Raw genomic sequence first — 24273 nt, forward strand, 5'->3', positions numbered from 1 at the left:
TTTGTGCTAATTTTTCTACGTGGAACTGATGGGTCTTGATAAATAAGACTAATGAAGAAAATGTGTATGTAAAACTTGTACAATATTTATAGATATATATGTACTCCTTTTTGTAGGTTGTGATTGTCAGTGGACATCTGGACAGCTGGGATGTTGGGCAAGGGGCCATGGATGATGGTGGTGGAGCCTTTATCTCATGGGAAGCACTCTCCCTCATTAAAGAGCTTGGTAAATATTTGTAGAGTCATCTACACTGAAATTCGCTTTTATTAATTCATTTGTTTATAGACATGTTTCTAGTGTTTTAGTTTTAAATGTTCCTTTGCTAGTCTTCTCACATTTCCTTATTGATCTCATGAGTATCAAGTTATGGGGGTGATACAATGGTTAACTCTTGTATAAATTGGTTTGGTGTCTTACTTTAAACCATAGGGAAAAAAGTTATGTACATTTTGTATTTTCTGTCCAACATAACCTCATATCACTGTTCTATGTCTCTGTACCATGTTTTTTGCACCAACTCAATATGTAGAGCCGGACGACCTCCGTGTGCTGCCATGCGGGATCCGTCAGGTGCCGTACTTAGGGAGATTGTCTACTCTAGAAACAATGTGTCTAGGGGAGATTACCTCCACACATAGTCATGCTACAATTTTTCTTCCGCCAGATTCGTACAAAACTGGATAATGGTCAATGGTCCTCCTAAGTTTCTTTTACTAGGTTACTTTCCTACAAACATGGCTGTTCCTTGTTTAAAACACAAATACCTGTGATTGATATAAAATGATTACAAAGGAATTTTTCAACTCTAAGGGTATGTGCACACGATGAGAGGCTTTTACGTCTGAAAAGACAGACTGTTTTCAGGAGAAAACAGCTGCGTCGTTTCAGACGTAAATGCTCCTCCTCGTATTATGCGAGGCGTCTTTGACGCCCGTAATCTTGAGCTGCTCTTCATTGACTTCAATGAAGAACGGCTCAAATTACGTTGCAAAGAAGTGTCCTGCACTTCTTTGCCGAGGCAGTCAATTTACGCGTCGTAGTTTGACAACTGTCAAACGACAACGCGTAAATTACAGGTCGTCTGCACAGTACGTCGGCAAACCCATGCAAATGAATGGGCAGATGTTTGCTGACGTATTGTAGCCCTATTTTCAGACGTAAAACGAGGCATAATATGCCTCGTTTACGTCTGAAAATAGGTCGTGTGAACCCAGCCTAAGGCATCATACACATAGCTGTAGTTTGGCTATGTACATCCTCCAAATTGTGCAGAGTCTTAATACGGTGCCCATAGAAGTGTATAAGGCCTTATTGAAATTTTGCATGGAATTGGCCTTGTATTTCCCGAGATTAAGAAATGAAGGTGTAATCACCACTGGGGGGCAATGAAAAATGGGGAAATACTTGTTTTAACCAATTTTCGTAAAATTTCCTAAGTTTGTATTTAAATATCTTATGACTTCAATAGTGTTTTAAAAGTGATAAAAGTGTGCCACAAACATGAATTTTTATGCATTTTTTACAAAAAATTACACTTTGACACAAAATTGTATGAAGGTGCCACAAAATATATTGGTATGGGATTTAGTATGAATTTTTTTGTTTATGATTCAGGTTTTATTTGTGCACTTCAAAGGAGGGTAAATTGTCCTGGCAAACAGAGGTGCAAAATGTTTAGAAATCCCTGGCAGCAAAAGGGTTAAAAGAGTTGTCCAATTTTGAAAAACACTGTTGACCCCTTAAGGACTGGTCTACGTGGGGTCTTCAGAATGCATTAATTTTTTTCATCTGCACATACTGACACCTATACGTTTTTACATTTTTCCGTTGACATAGTCCTATAGGGACTTGAGTTTTGCAGTAAGGGTTGTAGTTTTTCTTACATACAATTTATTTTATATGGGGAAAACAGTAATTCAGCCATGCACAATGCAGTTTAAGTAATGTGTTTTTTCTATGGGTTGCTACAGTTGCGGCAGTGCCATATATTTAGCTTTCTTTTTACTATTTTTTTAAAAAAAAAAAACATTTTTTTTTATTTAAAAAATGTTTTATTTATACATTTTTGTCCGAGGGCTTTTTTTAAAAAAAAATTGCGTAAACATAATTAAACTTAATTTTACTTTTTTTTTTGTCCTACTACGGGACTAGAAGGATCCTTTGGACACTTACACAATGCTTCGGAATACATAGTATTCCAAATCATTATTGCCTGTCAGTATGATATGGACAGGCAAACTGTTAGGTCATGCCTCTGACAAAACTGGGGGCTTTATCGGGCCCCCAGCTGCAATGGAGACCCATAGGCACCCGTCGATCGCTTCTAACGGCGCTATTGGTGACAGTGGGAGCGTCCTCCCTCTGTGAAACTCCATAGATGCCACCGTGTCTATTGGCTGTAGCAACTAAGTGGAAAACGGCTGGCTGTTACAGCGGGATGTGAGCTGTATATTACAGCCGCCACCCGCTGCTGATTGCACAGGCACAGCTCGTGTACCATCTACTGGACGGACCATTGCGTCCTATTGCGGTAAGTACACTGCAATTAGGAAATAATGGTATGTTCATTTGCGGGAAGGGGTTACGGATCCTCATCTATTAACCAGAGTCAACAGCAGCTACAAAGAGCGTCTCCATCAATGGAGGACCCAACATGTCTTCATTACTTGGACAACTCATTGATATCAATTAAATCCATGTAATGCCACATTTAACCTGTGGCGGTATTGCAGGAAAATTGAACACTTGCTGCCTGCTTTCTCCACAGATTGCTGCAGGTAATATCAGTGGTACACCCTATAATCAGCTAAGGCTCTGTTCACACCTCTGTTAGTTCTATTCCATCAGGCTTCAGCTGCCTTTTGACAGTCAGCATAGCGTAGCATGCTGCAGTATTGTATCCAACAAAAAAAAAACAAAACAGATACTTGCCGGAAACATGACAGGCCTATTAAATATCATTGGAAAAAAACGGTCCATCATAATTGGTCATGACGGATCATAGCAGATCTAGCATATCCGTAATCGTTCCTGTAAAAATTGAAATCATGACGCAGTTGAAAACAACGCTTTATCATGATGGGAACCTTCTAAAAAAAAGAGATTCGACTAAGCAAGCAACACCTGGGGTTTTTTTTTTAACATGTATTTATGTCACTATTTATTTTTGCTTTTTTTTGTGTCCTCCCACAATTCCACGCTTTGAAGCAATACCCCCTTTGGGAGGGAGATATAGCACATTCATTCTGTTCCAGGTTCAGCAATACAATGCCAGAACTGCAATATAGATTGATACTTACACAAGCACAACAGTAGGAGAGAGGGAGTAGAGGAAGGTAATGAAGAATTATGTGCTATTTGGGGTCTGTGGGAATCTGGCTGACATGTAACTCAGAAATGACTGAATAAAGTATAAAACCAAGAGAACTCAACAATACTTTTATTTATATATATATATATATATATATATATATATATATATATATATATATATATATATATATATATATACATGTGTATATATATATATATATATATATATATATATATATACATACATATAATTTAATTATTAATATTATTATTATTATTATTTCAGGATTTACTTCTTACTTTGTATCATTAAATATATACTTTTTTCTTTTTGGACCATTAAGATGTTTTTTTTTTAATTGACCATTTTTTGATTACTATATACAAATTGATAAAGAATAGCATCTGTACGTTTCTATGGTGCATAAACATGTCTAAATAATTAGCTATAATATGATGCATAAGTTCCACGACTTCATTACTGACCAGTATTACAAGAAACTTGTTAGGGACAAACTCATGTAAATTTTAGGAGCATTGCCACTTATGTCCATATATGAACTTCAGAAGGAAATTATGACAGAATAGGAAACATTACATTACTTCCCACTCCGTTTTCACATGATCAGCAAAAATTTTCCATATTTAATTTAAACAGTTTTAGAAAATAATTTTGACTTTCTTGGGAATCGCTCTGTGCTATTGACCTAATATTTTAGTGCTGAGATAACATTAATCCTATGTAAAATTAAATTTTTACACTCATTCTACACTCTGGATGGACATTTGATTCCGTTCAACCTTTTTCAATGTAAAATGATAACGTTAAAGGGGCTTTTTAATTACATCAGTTACTGACATGTGGATCAATCCAGCCAAAGGGATCACATTGGTGGGATCTAGTAGCTGGACCCTTCTTTGATGTCCAAAATGAACAAGTCCTAACTATGAATGTGAAATGACCATAGGTGCAAGGTAAACTCAGCCCAAATTCCACACTGGTTCCCATTATTTTTAGAAACTGGAGAGTGTACCAGCTCATTGACCCCACTGTAGTCACCCTTATTACATGTCCTAATTGATATCTCATTAAATATTATTTGAATTCCCCTTTAAAATATTTTCATGTACAGTATAAGTTATTTCGGTGATACGTCTGAATTGACCAGTAGTGGCGAGTTGAGTGGCTCAAGAATTTTTTTTGCAGTTAATCTGGAACATAGACACATAATTAATATAGGTCGTAGAATCGATAGCAACCAATGTCATGCCACTATATCACTGCACAAACTGTATCGGCAGGATATGCTTTGGTGCATAACTAGGTAGGTTTTCCATTAAATCGACTGCTTAGTTGTGAAATCAAAAATATATACAGGTCAGAATGGTTACCTGCTATTTAATTTCCTCCGTTTTTGCTTCATTTTAGCTCAGCTCCATTAGGGTAGAGCTGTGACCTGTGACTACAGCTTAGCTACAGTTCCTACAAGGAGTCTGAGGTAGTCTGAGATCCACCTCCTGTCTCATCATTGGTTCAGGCTGCTGCTCTCTCCCCCCTCATTGCAGCTTTGACTTTTCCAATTGGCTGCTGTATATAAACACAAGCTTTGCACATGCTTACCAAGATCTCAGAGCATGGAGTGCTGATATCTTGTACACATGCCAACTCTCCCGAAACGTCTGGGGGACTCCCGAAAAAAAGGGGTAATCTCCCAAACGCCGAATATACTCAACCCCCCCAATTCCCGTACGCCTTTTAACTCCTAAGTGCTGCCATAGACAATGTCCTGACACTGGCCCTAGAATCAGGGCATTTTGTGCGACAGCACCTGGGAGTGAAGAGGAGTGCAGGAACTGGGAGAGGTGAGTATCTGTATGTGTTGTCTGAGTCTGTATAAGCCTGAAGTCTGTATTAAGGGCATAGTCTGGTCTGGAGTCTGTATTAAGAGGATAGTGTGGTCTGGGGTATGTATTAAAGGGATAGTCTGATCTGGGGGTCAGTATTAAGGGAATAGTCTCGTCTGGGGTCTTTAATTATAGGGAGTCTGGTCTGGAGTCTTTTTTAGGAGTTTGGTTTGAGGTCTGGTCTGCAGTCTTTATTTAGGGGGAGTCTTCTCTGCGTTCTTTATTAAGGGGGTATTTGGTCTGCGGTCTGTATAAGTGTAAAGGATCTGCCAGACACAGCTTCTGTGTCGACGCCCGTGGTTAATCAGTCTGCATCTGCTCCTAGGTCTGATAGAGTGACTCGATCTGCTACCACTCAGGCTGGTAGGCTGAGGAGTGGGAGAACCTATCACAGCCTGGCCAGACGGCTGTGATAGGTATACCTTCATTTGCTTCTTGTCTTTGCCTGTGATTCTTTCCTGTTTCCTGGCTCTGCTGTTCCAGCTATTACTATTGACCTCAGCTTCATTTTGACCCTGGCTTTACTGACTACTCTCCTGCTCTGCGTTTGGTACCTCGTACACTCCTGGTTTGACTCGGCTCGTTCACTACTCTTGTTGCTCACGGTGTTGCCGTGGGCAACTGCCCCATTTCCCTTAGCTTCTCTGTACCCTTGTCTGTTTGTCTCTCGTGCACGTATTGAGCGTAGGGATCATCGCCCAGTTGTAAGCCGTCGCCTAGGACGGGTCGTGCAAGTAGGCAGGGACTGAGTGGCGGGTAGATTAGGGCTCACCTGTCTGTCTCTTTACCCCGTTATTACAATAAGTTCAGGGGCTCTGGAAGGTCTGCATTTATTTAGGGGTTCTGGTCAGGGGGTTGTATTTATGGTCTGCTGTCTCTATCTGTATTTGTTTAGGGGGTTTGGTGTCTAATAGTTTGGTGTCTAATCATTTTGGGGTTTTGATGAAGGGGGTCATATGCACTATTTGGGATTTAAATGGCATAGGTAGGGGGCATGTCCTATATAAACGGGCAAGGCATAAGGCTAAATATTTTAGACACCGCAGAGTCTCTGATGTCCCTTTTTAAATGTGGGCAAATATGCTAGTACAACAACAGAATTATTGTAAACTACTAACTATTAGAGAAGATTATCACGTAACTGCCGCACAAGTATACGGAGGCAAAAAGAAGAAGAAGATTAAAAAGACCGGGAAAGTGCAATAAAAATGTTTCCTGCATATTCCTGCAGTGAAAGTAAACATTCTCTAATACTTCATATGATTAGGACTGTCGGAAGGCAACTTCTTTAATGACAAATGGACTAATAAGCAAGAAAAAAATAATATGGAACTTATATCAAATCAGAGAAATAACTTTGCTATTTTTTTGCCAAGCTTTACAGAACAAGTGCAGTCCTATGTAAGTACCAATTAAGACTTAAAAATGACATTCTGAAACTTCAACAAGACCTGGAGTATAATTGTCCACTCTGTGTCACCTCTCACATATGCTGAAAAAGCAGGGCTTTGGGTCATGATTCAAGAGAAATTCAGCTTCATTTAAAGTAAGAAATTCACACATGACAGGAAAGGTCAATTATAGTCTCATTTGTTTTGCGCAGATCAGTTGTCCGCAATGTAGACTGGTGGTAAACCTCTAGAATAGACAAAGGCGACAAAGAAAATTATCAATAACCAAGCGGATTTGTTACAGGCAGAATTTTATGACCTAAAAGTAGATTTTACTTTGACTCAAATGTAAAGTGGAACTCGCAAAAATACAAAGTACATAAAAGAACGTATATACAGGAAATCCTCTTTAAGCCGACCACCCAAAATTGAAATGAAAAATGGTCTTTTATGGGGGTGGTACACCGAATGCAGGTTAAAGTGTGTAATCCAGTGAGTCTTTCAATGACATAAGCAGCGCAATGTTGTTGAATGACACGGCAAGGCACCCTGCCAATCAGCGCCTTTCAACGACGCAAAATTGAAAGGCGCTGATTGGCCGGGCAAAATGACTTGCCTTGCGATGATGTTATCACACCGCTTGCGTCGTTCAGCCCAAGCACATCTGCAGCCCAAGCAGACCTGCAGATCTACAGAGGGGGGCTGTATTTTGTGGCTATATTTAGAGCACTATCTTCAGGAGGTGGGGGCTACAAGTGGAGCACTATCTACAGTGGGTGGGGACTATATGAGGAGCACTATCTACAGGGGGCTATATGTGTGGGCTATATTTGGGGCACTATCTACAACGGGGGCTAAATGTGGAGCACTATCTACAGGGGGCCATATGTGAGGCACTATCTACAAGGGGCTATATGTGGGGCACTATCTACATGGGGCTGTATGTGGGGCACTATCTACAGGGAGCTGTATGTGGGGCACTATCTACAGGGCTACTATCTACAGGGGATCTATGTAGGGCACTATCTATGGGGGGCATTATCTACAGGGGCTCTACTGGGGTTGTATCGACAAGAGGCTCTATAGGGGGTACTATGTATGTGGGGCACGGTCTACAGGGGGCTGTATGTGGGGCACTGTCTACAGGGGGCTGTATGTGGGGCACTGTCTACAGTGGGCTCTATGTGGGGCACTGTCTACAGGGGGCTCTCTAGGGGGCACTATATATAGGGGCACTATATACAGGGGGCATTCTGTGTGTGGGACATAGTGTATGGTGCTATTATAATCAGGGACACAGTGTATGGTTCTACTAGAATTAGAGGTGCAGTGTATGGTGCTATTATATTCAGGGGCATTGTATGTGGCACCATGAGAATTTTACCTTCGTTTACAGGTGCAGAAAGGTTTAAAAAGTGAGAAGCTGAAGACATCTGAGCAGAAAACTGCAGAAATGGGCCATGTTCGGGAGAAGACATCATAGAGGTCTAGACCGGATGGAGACGTCACCTGTGAGTCACTTAATGTAAATGTTTATTCTGCCTCTAATCAGTACTGTAGTCACTGTATGATCTTCAGTGAGATAATGGGTGGTATGATTATTTTTTTGTGAGGCTGCTAGTGATGTGGAACAGCCATGGGGATGTCAATCAAGATCTGGGGGGCGGGGGGGGGGGGGGGGCCCAATAAAATTTTCGCCTCATGCAGCAGAAAAGCTAGAATCGGCTCAGGTCACCACGATGGTCCCCCCTCCCATTCCAGGTCCCCAGCATGACTTCCCTCTCATTCTTAGTCCCCTTCATAGCCCCCTCTCATTCCTAGTCATCAGCATGTGTTCCCCTCTCATTCATAGTCTCAAGCATAGTACTCTTCTCATTTTTGGTTCCCAGCATCGCCACCTCTCATTCCTAGTCCCTAGCATGGCAAGGGTATGTTCACATGCAAACTAAAAAACGTCTGAAAATACAGAGCTGTTTTCAAGGGAAAACAGCTCCTGATTTTCAGATGTTTTTTAAGCGGTTTTCATGGCATTTTTCGCTGCATTTTTACGCCCGTTTTTGGAGCTGTTTTTCTATAAAGTCTATGAAAAACGGCTCCAAAAACGGCTGAAGAAGTGACATGCACCTCTTTTTCGCGGCAGTTTTTTTACACGGCTGTTTTCAAAAACGGCCACGAAAAACACGGCATGTCGGAACAGAACGCCAGGCTTGAGAAAGGCTCAGGTTGTGAGAGTCGAAACGTCGCACTTTTGGGGTCAATACAGCACCCACTTTTTTCACCATAAGCCTTTGTGAGTGCTGCCTATTTACTGCTTTTTGTCTAGAGAGACAGTGATCAGTTCCCTAAGACTTGCACCACCTTTCATTTAAGCCTGTGCTGCTGGATTCTATTTTTGTGTGTGTATATATATATATATATATATATATATATATATATATATATATATATATAGAAAATACAAAGAAGACCAGCACCAAGCAAGAATTAATAAAAGAGACTGTGTGTGCAAGCCTCAGGACCACAACGCCCGGTCCCACAGTTCAGAAATTCAAAAAATAGGCAGCACTCCACATCTTAGTATCAAGGTGAAAAAAGTTTATTCACCCGTATGGCAAAGTGCGCACGACAGAACATGTTGCTTTTTTAAATGCCGTGCCGAGGAAAAAATCCCTCCACCTACGATTGAAATCAATGGGAGGCGGTTTCGGATGTTTTTTGTCGCTTATTCCGACGCAGTTTCCGCAATGTGAACTGGGCCTTAATATCCTTGTGTTTTCCAGACATAATCTCAGAATAGAAAAAATAGAAAGGTAAGTCTTGGTGTCTCCTTAAATGGGGTTTCCAGTCCCTAAAAATTGATGGCCTATTCACTTCAATGGGAGAAGTTTGTAATACACTGCTGCGGCGCTGCGGCCCCTTCAAAACAGCTGATCAGCGGGGGTCCCAGTAGTTGGATCCCGAGCGATCAGCCATTGATGGCCTGTCCTGAGGATAGGCCATCAATTTTTGGAGACTGGAAAGCCCATTTAAGAACAGGCAAGTTTAGGGCCAATTCTAATTTGTCGGGGGTACCATGATGCATGTAACGGAGCCAGTAATTCCGCCAAGTCATTGTTCCATCCTGAGTCTGCCACTATGCCAGTGTTAGCTAATAATTCTCTGGCTCAGTCTCATATAGAACATGTTGAACCATAGAGGGTAGTTGTGGCCCTTCCAGTAAGCCTAAAAGAGTTTGGGGTCCCGTGGTCCCATGATAAAAAATTACCTTCACCCAGACCCCTGGATCTGGATTTGGTGGCATTGGAAAATAATTGCTTTCCATGCACATATCTTCATGGGGGCATTAGAATGGTTTTCTTTAGCAGTGGAGGTAAGCTATATTGCATAATTTTCCCAGGGAGCATTGTCTTGACGGTTTATGGTGGAGCTCCACTAGTCAAGTTATTCAGATCTTCAGACAATTCTCAACATCAAAGATGTGCAAATAAATCCAGAAATGCCTTCTCTTGGCTAACAGAGTTTAGATAACATCCACCGGTGTTATTTTTAATGACTAGAAGTATCACGGATACATCGTGTTTAGATTTCTACAATGACCTTTGAGATGTAGAACTTTCCAATCGCACAGCATTATGTGATTTCTTACAGAGACTTGTTGACTATTTGCCTTAACATTGCTTCAGCAATTGACAAAGAGAAACAGTCGACTGTCCCTTGTGTCTGCCTCGCCCTTCATATATTACTTAAATCAGATTACAGAACTACAGAATAAAATGGAATGTTACACAAGAGACAAGTTACAATCCAAGCGGAGTGTCTACACGGAGGCTGCATTGGTAGAAGATGAGGTGATCAACATGATTGTTAATTACAATTGTGACAATATTATGGGCCGTTGGGCATACCTTTGTGGCCGATGTCCCTTTACTTGTTTACTGCTGCTGGCATGCCCACCAGCGCAGCTACATCTTAAAGGGACCGGCCTCTTCATCTGGTCTATGGCTGATCACCTTTGATTACATGGCCTGCGCTACAAGGTTCTTTGAATCCTCTCCATTTGTGAAGGTGTTTGTTGTTTGCTAGTTTGGATGTGACCCAGTCTGTTTCCTGACTCTGCCTTTGGATCACTGCCTTCCCTGACCTGTTTCTGTCTTATCTTGATGTTTGAACTCTGCCAGCCCTGACCTCGGATTTGTATGACATGCTCCTGTTTATCGATTCTGGTACCTCGCTTCGGAAATACCACTTGAACGCCTTCCAGCGGTTGCTATTAAAAATTACTATGGGGACCAGACATGGGGAATCTGTGCACAAAGTCTCTACCCTTGTGAGCAGTGTTTCAAGGGGAAGATTGCAAAATCACTTAGACCCCCTGGTTTAGCCATATCTAAATCTAATAGTGACACAGTGGGTCCACGCTCCTGTCCCGTGTCCTGACCGTGAGACATAAACAAGGTGGCGGATTAATTTTTATTTAAAGGTGTTGTCTCAGAAAGTTAACCACTGCACACATGCCCGGAACCTGCCTGTGTTAAATATACTTATTTTGTACTTAATTCTTGTTCGGATTATTGCAGGAGGACTCCTGATTTCTTATAAAAATGGAGATTTATTTAAGGGGGGCTTTGTTGAATGTTTTTAACATACCATCAGCTCAGAATCAATTCTGGGATAGTGTTTTGCAGATGCTTCCCTCTAGTATATACAGTATATTAATTCTACTGCTGTTAGCAGGGACCGACCATTACATATACAGTGAAGGAAATAAGTATTTGATCCCTTGCTGATTTTGTAAGTTTGACCACTGTCAAAGTCATGAACAGTCTAGAATTTTTAGGCTAGGTTAATTTTACCAGTGAGAGATAGATTATATTTAAAAAAAAAAACAGAAAATCACATTGTCAAAATTATATATATTTATTTGCATTGTGCACAGAGAAATAAGTATTTGATCCCCTACCAACCATTAAGAGTTCAGCCTCCTCCAGACCAGTTACACGCTCCAAATCAACTTGGTGCCTGCATTAAAGACAGCTGTCTTAAATGGTCACCTGTATAAAAGACTCCTGTCCACAGACTCAATGAATCAGTCTGACTCTAACCTCTACAACATGGGCAAGACCAAAGAGCCTTCTAAGGATGTCAGGGACAAGATCATAGACCTGCACAAGGCTGGAATGGGCTACAAAACCATAAGTAAGACGCTGGGTGAGGAGACGACAACTGTCGGTGCAATAGTAAGAAAATGGAAGACATACAAAATGACTGTCAATCGACATCGATCTGGGGCTCCATGCAAAATCTCACCTCGTGGGGTATCCTTGATCCTGAGGAAGGTGAGAGCTCAGCCGAAAACTACACGGGGGGAACTTGTTAATGATCTCAAGGCAGCTGGGACCACAGTCACCAAGAAAACCATTGGTAACACATTACGCCATAATGGATTAAAATCCTGCAGTGCCCGCAAGGTCCCCCTGCTCAAGAAGGCACATGTACAGGCCCGTCTGAAGTTTGCAAATGAACATCTGGATGATTCTGAGAGTAATTGGGAGAAGGTGCTGTGGTCAGATGAGTCTCAAATTGAGCTCTTTGGCATTAACTCAACTCGCCGTGTTTGGAGGAAGAGAAATGCTGCCTATGACCCAAAGAACACCGTCCCCACTGTCAAGCATGGAGGTGGAAACATTATGTTTTGGGGGTGTTTCTCTGCTTAGGGCTCAGGACTACTTCACCGCATCAATGGGAGAATGGATGGAACCATGTACAGTCAAATCCTGAGTGACAACCTCCTTCCCTCCACCAGGACATTAAAAATGGCTCGTCGCTGGGTCTTCCAGCACGACAATGACCCGAAACATACAGCCATGGCAACAAAGGAGTGGCTCAAAAAGAAGCACATTAAGGTCATGGAATGGCCTAGCCAGTCTCCAGACCTTAATCCCATCGAAAACTTATGGAGGGAGCTGAAGATCCGAGTTGCCAAGCGACAGCCTTGAAATCTTAATGATTTACAGATGATCTGCAAAGAGGAGTGGGCCAAAATTCCATCTAACATGTGTGCAAACCTCATCATCAACTACAAAAAATGTCTGACTGCTGTGCTTGCCAACAAGGGTTTTGCCACCAAGTATTAATTCTTGTTTGCCAAAGGGATCAAATACTTATTTCTCTGTGCACAATGCAAATAAATATATATAATTTTGACTATGTGATTTTCTTTTTTTTTTTTTTAGATAATCTATCTCTCACTGGTAAAATTAACCTAGCCTAAAAATTCTAGACTGTTCATGTCTTTGACAGTGGGCAAACTTACAAAATCAGCAAGGGATCAAATACTTATTTCCTTCACTGTATATAGTGATAACGTTTCTGGGCTCATTGGTTGCTTTTAGAATATAGGCTACGTGCCTTTAATAAAAGGTTATTTTCATTATTAGGAATTATGTAAATAGAATAATTCAATACCTTCTATTAGTAGTGTGGAGAATAGGGTTATTTGCCTTATAGACAAATTGTGTTTTGTCATAAAATTTACCTGCCACCTACTTGGGCGAATATTTTTGTTTTTCTTTATTTTTTGTTTGTTGTATTAGAGTGTGGTCAATGGAAAACCTGTAGCTGGTCTTCTGGCTTGTAGCCCAATGTCGTGCAAACGCCTTCTAATGGTTTGTCGATATTTGTTGCCGCCCTAGGCTTGGGATGTGACGTCCAATTTCACTTGCAGTACAGAATAGATCACTATGCGCCATTCTTCCAATAAGACGATCCGTCCGTGCAGAGGTTCACCTCCGTGCACCTTTCGACTTGCCCTTCTTGGTGTTGCATTTTCAATGTTGAGGAGTATATTTAACAGCCCATTTTGCTGGGAGTTTCTGAAGCCAGACCTATGGTTATCTTCAAACTAAAAAGGGGCTGTCATAATAAGACAACCTTTTTTACAAAAACATAGAAAATCCCTTTTTTCATGTTCCCTAGGTTCCTCTAAGGTCTTACAATTGTTTTTGCCCCGAACCACATTATAAACCCTCATTAATATATTATGATATTGAAGATCATTTATATTGAACAATTACTTTATATTCATTTTTTTTTTTTGTTTAAAAAGCAAAGGAGTACATTCCATGAAGGCAGCTTTGGCATTATATTGCCCTTATGTCATACAAATATCCAGCAGGTCTAGTTTAGTATATTGGGATGTGGTGCCCATGTTCTTCATTTTGTGTTTAAAGATGTATTTATTGTGGTCTGATTTGTTTGGGGAGTCTTTTTAGGAACAGGATTACTCCACATATTGTGAAACATTAAGCATATAAACAACTGTCCATACAAATCTACCCCCAGCCTAACTCTTCCTCTAGATATCACAGAATCTAGCGGGGGATGTATTATTTTTATAGAGATGGCGTAAGAGATTATTACAATACTTTGTTCAGATTATAATGTTCTCATAAAGGGATTGACCGATAATTTAATGTTTGTAGGGGCTTCCTGACCGCCCCAGCAGCAGTTTTTTTGGGGTAAAGAATGGGTCGGTAATGTTTGCTTTCAACACACTCAGTCTTTTGCTCCCGCGGTAAATAAGCTGCTAACAGAGGTGCCTGTCAGCGATTTATTCCCTTGCCCCATTTAAATAAAGATGCACGCACGGCAGACCTTTTATTGGTAGTTTGAGGCATTTGGCCGACAGCTATTAACGTGTATGGTAGGAGACGCAGCTCTCTCTGTGTATTCAGACAATGTATTGCAAATGTTATTTGTGGTAACCTGCTGATATAATTCCAAAAAATATTCTAAAGCCACTAACATTGTCCTTTTCCCTGGCAACAGAAAGTCTACTAGATATTAACCTCCCTCTGACATAAAATACTGTCCCGTGTACTGCATGACTTGTGTATAAAACAATATATTCTTGTTTTGCACAGCCTCAACCTTTACCAGGTTCTGAAATACGTGTCACCTTATTCTCAGCACACCCCTGAAGAAACTTCTCATTCTTCCTCATAGATTTCTGATCCTAAGCCGTCCACTGTCTTACAGCTTCTGACCTCTGTCACATCACTGAAGATGCTTCCTTTAGTACTGGACATCAAAGATGTTGTGCTGTCTTTCCCGCTCGATGCTTTATTACAAAGGTGGATGGCTGGTATGTCAATCAGACAATCAATCAACCAACCGTCTTTACTTCATGCTCTCTGTTCATCTCCCTGTTCTCATCGTAACAGAATTTCTCATACATATATATATGAATATATACACTACCGTTCAAAAGTTTAGGGTCACTTAGAAATGTACTTATTTTTGAATGAAGATAACATTAAATTAATCAGAAATACACTCTATACATTGTTAATGTGCTAAATGACTATTCTAGCTGCAAACGTCTGGTTTTTAATGCAATATCTACATAGGTGTATAGAGGCCCATTTCCAGCAACCATCACTCCAGTGTTCTAATGGTACATTGTGTTTGCTAACTGTGTTAGAAGGCTAATGGATGATTAGAAAACACTTGAAAACCCTTGTGCAATTATGTTAGCCCGCTGTAAACAGTTTTGCTGTTTAGAGGAGCTATAAAACTGACCTTCCTTTGAGCTAGTTGAGAATCTGGAGCATTACATTTGTGGGTTTGATTAAACTCTCCAAATGGCTAGAAAAAGAGAGCTTTCATGTGAAACTCGACAGTCTATTCTTGTTCTTAGAAATGAAGGCTATTCCATGCGAGAAATTGCCAAGAAACTGAAGATTTCCTACAACGGTGTGTACTACTCCCTTCAGAGGACAGCACACACAGGCTCTAACCAGAGTAGAAAGAGAAGTGGGAGGCCCCGCTGCACAACTGAGCAACAAGACAAGTACATTAGAGTCTCTACTTTGAGAAATAGACGCCTCACAGGTCCTCAACTGGCAGCTTCATTAAATAGTACCCGCAAAACGCCAGTGTCAACGTCTACAGTGAAGAGGCGACTCCGGGATGCTGGCCTTCAGGGCAGAGTGGCAAAGAAAAAGCCATATCTGAGACTGGCTAATAAAAGGAAAAGATTAATATGGGCAAAAGCACACAGACATTGGACAGAGGTAGATTGGAAAAAAGTGTTATGGACAGACGAATCGAAGTTTGAGGTGTTTGGATCACGCAGAACAACTGAAAAGATGCTGGAAGAGAGCCTGACGCCATCTGTCAAGCATGGTGGAGGTAATGTGATGGTCTGGGGTTGCTTTGGTGCTGGTAAAGTGGGAGATTTGTACAAGGTTAAAGGGATTTTGAATAAGGAAGGCTATCACTCCATTTTGCAACGCCATGCCATACCCTGCGGACAGCGCTTGATTGGACCCAATTTCATCCTACAACAAGACAATGACCCAAAGCACACCCCCAAATGATGCGAGAAGTATTTAGGGAAGAAGCAGGCAGCTGGTATTCTATCTGTAATGGAGTGGCCAGCGCAGTCACCAGATCTCAACCCCATAGAGCTGTTGTAGGAGCAGCTTGACCGTATGGTACGCAAGAAGTGCCCATCAAGCCAATCCAACTTGTGGGAGGGGCTTCTGGAAGCATGGGGTGAAATTTCTCCCGATTACCTCCGCAAATTAACAGCTAGAATGCCACAGGTCTGCAATGCTGTAATTGCTGCAAATGGAGCATTCTTTGACGAAAGCAAATTCTGAAGGAGAAAATTATTATTTCTAATAAAAATCATTATTTCTAACCTTGTCAATGTCTTGACTATATTTTCTAGTCATTTTGCAACTCATTTGATAAATATAAGTGTGCGTTTTCATGGAAAACACAAAATTGTCTGGTTGACCCCAAACTTTTGAACCCCCAAAGGTGTTGGATGGGGTTGAGGTCAGGGCTCTATGCGGGCCAGTCAAGTTCTTCCACACTAAACTCACTTAACCAGGTCTTTATGGATCTTGCTTTATGGACTGGTACATAGTCATGCTGGACAGGATAGAGCCGAACCCCAAACTGTTCCCACAAAGTTGGAAGCTACAATTGTCCAAAATGTCTTGGTATGCTGAAGCATTAAAGAGGCTCTGTCACCAGATTTTGCAACCCCTATCTGCTATTGCAGCAGATAGGCGCTGCAATGTAGATTACAGTAACGTTTTTATTTTTAAAAAACGAGCATTTTTGGCCAAGTTATGACCATTTTTGTATTTATGCAAATGAGGCTTGCAAAAGTACAACTGGGCGTGTTGAAAAGTAAAAGTACAACTGGGCGTGTATTATGTGCGTACATCGGGGCGTTTTTACTACTTTTACTAGCTGGGCGTTCTGATGAGAAGTATCATCCACTTCTCTACACAACGCCCAGCTTCTGGCAGTGCAGACACAGCCGTGTTCTCGAGAGATCACGCTGTGACGTCACTTCCCCAGGTCCTGCATCGTGTCAGACGAGCGAGGACACATCGGCACCAGAGGCTACAGATGATTCTGCAGCAGCATCGGCGTTTGCAGGTAAATCAATGTAGCTACTTACCTGCAAACGCTGATGCTGCTGCAGAATCAACTGTAGCCTCTGGTGCCGATGTGGCCGACACGATGCAGGACCTGTGAGTGACGTCACAGATCTGCACTGCCAGAAGCTGGGCGTTCTGAAGAGAAGTGGATGATACTTCTCATCAGAACGCCCAGCTAGTAAAAGTAGTAAAAACGCCCCGATTTACGCACATAATACACCCAGTTGTACTTTTACTTTTCAACACGCCCAGTTGTACTTTTGCAAGCCTCATTTGCATAAATACAAAAATGGCCATAACTTGGCCAAAAATGCTCGTTTTTTAAAAATAAAAACGTTACTGTAATCTACATTGCAGCGCCGATCTGCTGCAATAGGAGATAGGGGTTGCAAAATCTGGTGACAGAGCCTCTTTAACATTACCCTTCACTGGAAATAAGGGGCCTAGGCCGACCCCTGAGAAACAGCCCTATAGCATTATTCCTCCTCCACCAAACGTTACAGTTGGCCAGGGGCGTTGCTATGGTCTTAAAAGATCAGGGGCACAACCCCGAAAAATTAGCAGATCGCATATCTACAAGACTAAGGCTCCTATAGCTACACCGCTGGATAGAATTGTCTCAGCAGACAGTATCACACATGATAGGGTTAGATACATGGCCCCAGCAGACAGTATCACACATGTTTAGCTTAGGGCTCATTCAGTCGAGCGTGATTCTCGTCCGTTGAAACAACGCACAGCACACAGACCCATTGATTTCAATGGGGCTATTCACATATGCGTGAGTTTTCATGCAGCATATCCATTGCATGAAACTCACTGCATGTCCTATATTGGTGTATTTCACGCACCCAGCCGCGTATTGAAGTCAATGGGTGCATAAAAACCACGGACAGCACCCATGTGCTGTCTGAGTTTCAGGCATCAATTACACTGAAAAAAGAAGTGCTTGCAAATGCGTGAAAAACACATTCCACACGCAAAGCACACTGATGCAAAACGCAATGCACACGACCAGATTTACGCACGTTTTTTCCGCACATAGATCTGTCATGCTCATGTGAATGTAGCCTTAGATACTGGGCCCCAGCAGTAAGTATCCTTGTACTAATCCTCAGGGGCAAAGTTGGCATTTCTGGGGCCCCAAGCAAAGTTATGGCTCGGAGCTCTAATCAAAGACACCTGTAGAGCGTTCCCCACACAATACCCCTGTATACAGTGTCATGACCCCCCTTTATATAGTGTCACAACCCCCCTGTATGGTTCCACACACAGTCCCCCTGCCATACATCCTCCTTGTAGACAGTGCCATGCAGTCTCCTGTAGGTAGTCCCACATACCCACCTTGTTTCATCAGACCGTATCATACATGATAGGCTTGGATACATGGCCCCAGAAGATAGTATCACACATGATACTTAGATACAGGGACCCAGCAGTAAGTATCTTTGTACTAATATATGTTTATCCCCCCAAAAAAGTGTGTGCGCGTATGTATGTGTTTGTGTGTATATATGTGTATATATAAAAAAAATAGTAAGGCGGATAGGAGCAACACAAGTGCAGATCACCAAATAAATGGTCGATGCTAAGCTTCAAATGATAGGAGTGACTTCTCCCTATATGATGTATAACAAAAAGACAAGAGCATGGAAGCAGCACTCACGAAAAAAAGTGAAATTTATTCACCCAACAAATGCAACGTTTCACTTCCTCAATGGAAGCATTTTCAAGCATTCAAGCTTCCAATCTCTTGTCTTTTTGTTATGTGTGTATATATATATATATATATATATATATATATATATATATATATATATATATATATAGAGAGAGAGAGAGAGAGAGATGCAGCATATCCATAGCACTACGACGCTATAGCTATGGATAGGATTAGATACAGTGGCTCCGCAGACAGTATCACACAAGATAGAATTAGATATAGGGCCCAGCTCTACGTCAAGACTTCCGCTGCGCTTGGGAAGGAGGGTAAGTATGTGTTGTTACTATAGTAACTGGGCCCCATGTATTTTATCACACAGGCCCTATTTACTACAGTAAATTTCTATAGCGGTGCGGGGGCCACGGCCCGGTCACAATTGCGACCCCTGTAGCGGCAGTCGCCCAGGGATCCAGGGCACCGGCCAAAGATCCAGGGCTTGGGCCTCGGAGGTCCGGTGCTAGCGACGCCCCTGCAGTTGGCACAATGCAGTCAGGCAGGTAACGTTGTCCTGGTAATCACCAAACCCAGACTCGTCCCTCAGGCGACCAGATAGAGAAGCGTGTTTCATCACTCCACACAAAACGTTTCCACTGCTCCACAGTCCAGTGGCGGCTTTACACAACTCCAGCTTGGTATTGTATTTGGTGTTGCAAGGCTTTCATGCAGCTGCTCAGCCGTGGATACCCATGCCATGAAGCTCCCGGGCACAGTTTTTGTGCTGATGTTTATACCAGAGGAGGTTTGGAGCTCTGCAGTTATTGAGTCCGCAGAGCGTTAGTGACTTTTATGCACTATGCGCCGTCGCTCTTGGTGACCCTGCTCTGTAACTTTGGTCTGACACTTCGTGGCTGAGTTTATGTGGTTCCTACTTTACAATAATAGCAAGATTGTGGAATATCTAGGTGGGGGAATTTCATGGACTGACTTGTTGGAGCAGTGGTTACTGTACCACGGTCGAATTTAGCTCTGTAGAATGACCCATTCTTTCACAAATGTTTGTAAAGGCAGTCTGCAGGGCTAGGTGCTTGATTTTATAGACCTGTGGGAGAGGGACTGAGTGAAACACCAAAATTCAATTATTAGGAGGTTTGTCCCAATACTTTTGTCCTTAGGCTACATGCACATGACTGTTGTTTTCGTCAGGGAGCTATCTGTTTTTTTAACGGATAGCACACTGACCCATTCAATTTTGTGGTGCTATGGACACATCAGTTTTTTTTGGGGATCCATGTGCCCGATCTGCAAAACTCAGAGCAGGTCCTATTTGTGTCAGTTTTCGCGGATCTGTCTCACCGATTCTATTCAAAGGTCCGTCAAAGAAAAACGGACCGCACATGGAAGCTGTCCGTGTACAGTCCGTGTTTTTTGAGGCCGTATAAAAGGACAAGAATGTGTGCATTAGGCCTTATATTGTGTACTTGTGTGCGTGTGTATGTATATATATATAGTGTGTGTGTGTGTGTATATATATAGTCTCAGATTTTTCGTGTGTTATCGCATCGTCAGTGCATTACTCTTTAAACAGAAATAAGAATATTTATTATACTTAGTTCTAGTAATTTTATGCTAGTAATACATTATATTTCTTTGTTTCGATAACCTATCCACATGTGTGTATGTTTTTTGCCTGACTGTTTCTTCTGTTGAAATAAAGAAAACCCCAAGAAAAGAAGTTTACATTCCTAGCCTCCCATGTGGATGCAACATTTGAGTTTTCCTACCTGAGTTTACAAATGCTTTCTACTTTCCTACTAATCCAAGAAAGTGTTTTTAGGACCTGGGAAGCGGTTGTGGCAGAGGCATACCTAATGTAAAAGAAAAAAAGTGGAACGGAAGGAGAGGGCAAGGACAGTAAAGACACATATGATGAATGCTGGGAAAATAATACCCAAATTCATACTAACTGTAAGGTTTGGGGGGTTGGATTCTTTAATTCCAGTGAACGGAAATCTTGATGGCGATATAAAGAATTATACTAGAGAATTGTAAAACGCTTTTGTAGCCAAATGGGCACAAATCTATTCAGTCATGTTTCACAAGCCTTTCCTAAAAGAGTGGAGGTCTACTGGTCGAAGATAACTGAGATTATCCTAAAAATCTTAAATTACTCCATACAAGTTTACCTCCTGTATTCAGGTTTACAGGTATTTTTTTATTTTAAGGGAAAAAGCTTAAGGAAAACACTCCAGGAAAACAGATAGACTGTGTCAAACCTAGTGAAGGGCCTAAGTGGGCGGTGCACGGCTCAGAGATGATTCAAAGAACACCATGGAATCTTCTACCAAATTGTCGTGGACCATGCATGTGCAAAGGGGGTGGCTCCCCTGGTGACGTCCTTGCACACTCACGGACCATGACGATGATGGCGGAAAGATTTAATTGCAAATGAGTCTCTGAGCATTCGCCAACATCAGGTCCTAATTAAGCCTAATACCATCACGTGATCGAATCCCACTTTCCTCATTGGGCTAGAATTTAAATGTAATGAGCTGGCTTCCCATTGTTTAGCTACACCTCCTGACGAAGCAAACGCGAAACGCATGTTTGTCCTGCACCACACACTGCACAGACATTTTTTTAATTGATATGTAAAGGTCCATCAACCCTCATTTTAACATATTTTTTTGTTAGATATTTATAGTATCTGCTCTAGTACGGTACTGTACCGGGGTATAAACACAGATCATGAATTAGCAGTGTGAATGCCTTTTTTTCAATGATTAGTTCCATTGCAAAGTACTGTGTTTAACTGACATGATCAAAAAAAAAATTTGAAAACGAGATATGTATATTCTTTGAAGGTATAAAAAAAAAAACCATACTAATGCCTGGCCCTCGCCAGTGGTCGACATCTAAATAGAGGGATATGTGGAGTGCCACCAGTGCTGGCCACAGTCCCATAGGTATAAGCTTCAGTGCTCTCCGTACCAGCCACAGTGCCCCCAGACAGGACAACTGTCTCCACGGTCTCACCTCTTCGGCCGCAAAAAGAAAGGAACCATCTTTCCTGGATGAAGGGATTTGCTAAGTAGAAGTCCTGTGTCCTGGGAAAGAGAAACGGTCTTGCTTAATCCAGGGGGCATGCCTTGCCTCCTCATGGATGGCACCTCACCAGTGATGTCCGCCTCATAGTTTTTAAAGCACTTCTCTAGAGATCTGCTCATGAACACATCGAATCTTTAAACAACCTTTTGGTAACTTTGTATCATTTGGCATGTTGGTAGTTATGTTACAATCCTGGTAGTTATTATTATCATTATAGATTTTTAGATCATATTCTTGATATATATTCTCTAGTTACAGTCTATTTAAAACACTTGTGGTTAATGGTGGTTTTTTTTGAGTTGTTGTGTTGCAACTTGTACATCGACTTTTATAATGTCTCCCTCCCTTCATCTTTTTGTTTGTTTTGCAGTATTATTTATACTTATACAATGATAGTCAACTTTGTTGTGAATGGTTTCTATTCTGTTCTTGTTTTCTTTGCTCTCTCTAACATTCAATTCATGAAAATCATTTTCTAAATTATAGGTTTTTGACGGTTCACTTTGAAGAACCTTTCTGCATAATGCTCTTCCTCTAAGAGTATATACTGTCAGGTATTGTGAACCTTGTATCAGATCCTCATTCTGAATTCATTAGCAATTAGCTTTCATATTTACAAAAGAACAACATATTTTTGAAAGTGCTTTATTCCGTTTATTTCCATTTGAAAGATAACATTTTAGTATCTGCAGTATCATTCAAAATTGTAATTTCATAAGGTATTTGTTAACATACAGTGAAATGGGAAAGGGTGTCTCCGCTCCATACTGCCACTGGATGGTTTTAAAGCCTTTGACTGTGTGGAGTGGAGGTACATCAGGGAAATTCTGGGTCAATAGGGTTTTGAACAAGTGTTTGACAAATTAAAATCTTTATCTACAATCTGATTATTTTGAGCTTAGGGGAGTCCAAAACAAGGTTGTCCCCTCTCCCCCTTAGGCTAAATTCACACGACTGAGTGCAAACTCGAACGTGAAAAACTGCAGTTTCTCCACGTCCGAGTTGCACTTGTGCAGGACCCATTTTCATGCATTTGTGTGACGGCCGTTGTTTTAACGGCCATCACACGGACGTATACAATATTCGTGTGAATAAGCCCTCACTCTTTGCATTGCTAATGTAGCCACTGGTCATTAGAATTAGAGGACATCCAAGGGTGGCTATAGTGGGGGGGGGGGCGACGACAAGATTTCACTTTATGCAGATGATCTGCTAATTTTTTTGTGTAACTCGGAAAACCTTTGAGGAGTTCTGGGGCTTTTCAGGGTTTTGTATAAACTGGAGTAAATCAATTTTGTTACCCTTAAATCCACTTATGGTGCTGGGGGGGGGGGGGATTAATTAAAGATTCTTGATTACCAGGGGTATTTTAAGTACCTGGGTCTTCATATATCTGAGGACCCCTGTCTATATAGTGACCTTAACTTGGTTTCTCTGATATAGAGGATGAAATCTAGGGTAGGGACATAAAATAAATGATCATTTGTATTGTTTTATCATTTGGTGTTGTATGTCATGATAAATGCGTCAATCTCGATGAAAAGTTTTAAAAACAATAGAGAATATTTTTAATGACCTAATATGGGGTGGAAAAAAGGGTCACGATGAGGCTGACATACTTAACTAGATCACCTAAATATGAAGGACTGGCAATACCAAATGTGAAACTATTTTTTTACGAACACAACTTGCCTACATAATAAACTGGGAGCAACAGAATTTTTCAAGAAAAAAAAAAGGAATTGTGATTGGTTTACCTATTAGATGCAGTTTTTATTAAAGCTATATGCTAAGTAGAATCTTCCACGGGCTAAGTATTGAGTGTAATGTACTTCACATATGGTGGACCTGCCCTACCCCCTATTCCTTCCTCAGCTCAGTGACTCCAAGGTGACCTTCTTCCTCTTCTCTGTAGACCACTGGTCATAATTAACTAGACATTAAACGCAAAGTGTCAGGAGCCCTAGGCAAAAAAAAAGCAAAGACTAATTGCGGACCAACGATGGTGACCTCTCCAGCCCTCCATCCTACCCTCTGTTCTTAGGTACTGAGCTGCCTACTTTGCCCACCCATCTATTTGTGTACAAGCGGTCTGCTGGACTCCAAACTCATTGCAAAATATATCTGCAGTGGAGAACTTTCATGCTCTTTTAGTGCATTAGTTATTAGTCAAGTGTCCGTAAAATTGTCTTATAATAATTTGTTTTACCATTATACCCTAGTCTTAGCTTATTCCACATTCTACAAACTGGCCGCATCCAATAGCTGCTGATTCCTCCTCTCTATACCGCATTCATCTTCACTAACTAAACTAACTCTAACTAAACTAACTCTAACTAAACTAAGCTACTATACGCTATTATCGCCAGGGAAAGCTGTTGGTGAGTACTCTTTTCCCTTGCAGCATAAGTGAAGTCTTACTCTGCAACCA

At 41.3% G+C, this 24273-nt stretch overlaps 1 protein-coding gene across 2 annotated transcripts in view; it reads left to right on the forward strand.

The window, feature by feature from the left end:
- The window catches only part of CPQ (carboxypeptidase Q), a 485238-nt gene that overhangs the window by 348753 nt on the left and 112212 nt on the right, over positions 1–24273 (forward strand). For both annotated transcript variants that reach the window (XM_075825935.1, XM_075825936.1), the window contains exon 5: positions 117–228. In XM_075825935.1, the coding sequence (XP_075682050.1) occupies positions 117–228 (112 nt within the window). The remainder of the gene's footprint in view (positions 1–116; positions 229–24273) is intronic.

Source organism: Rhinoderma darwinii, chromosome 5, assembly GCF_050947455.1.
Source record: "Rhinoderma darwinii isolate aRhiDar2 chromosome 5, aRhiDar2.hap1, whole genome shotgun sequence".
NCBI lineage: Eukaryota > Metazoa > Chordata > Amphibia > Anura > Rhinodermatidae > Rhinoderma > Rhinoderma darwinii.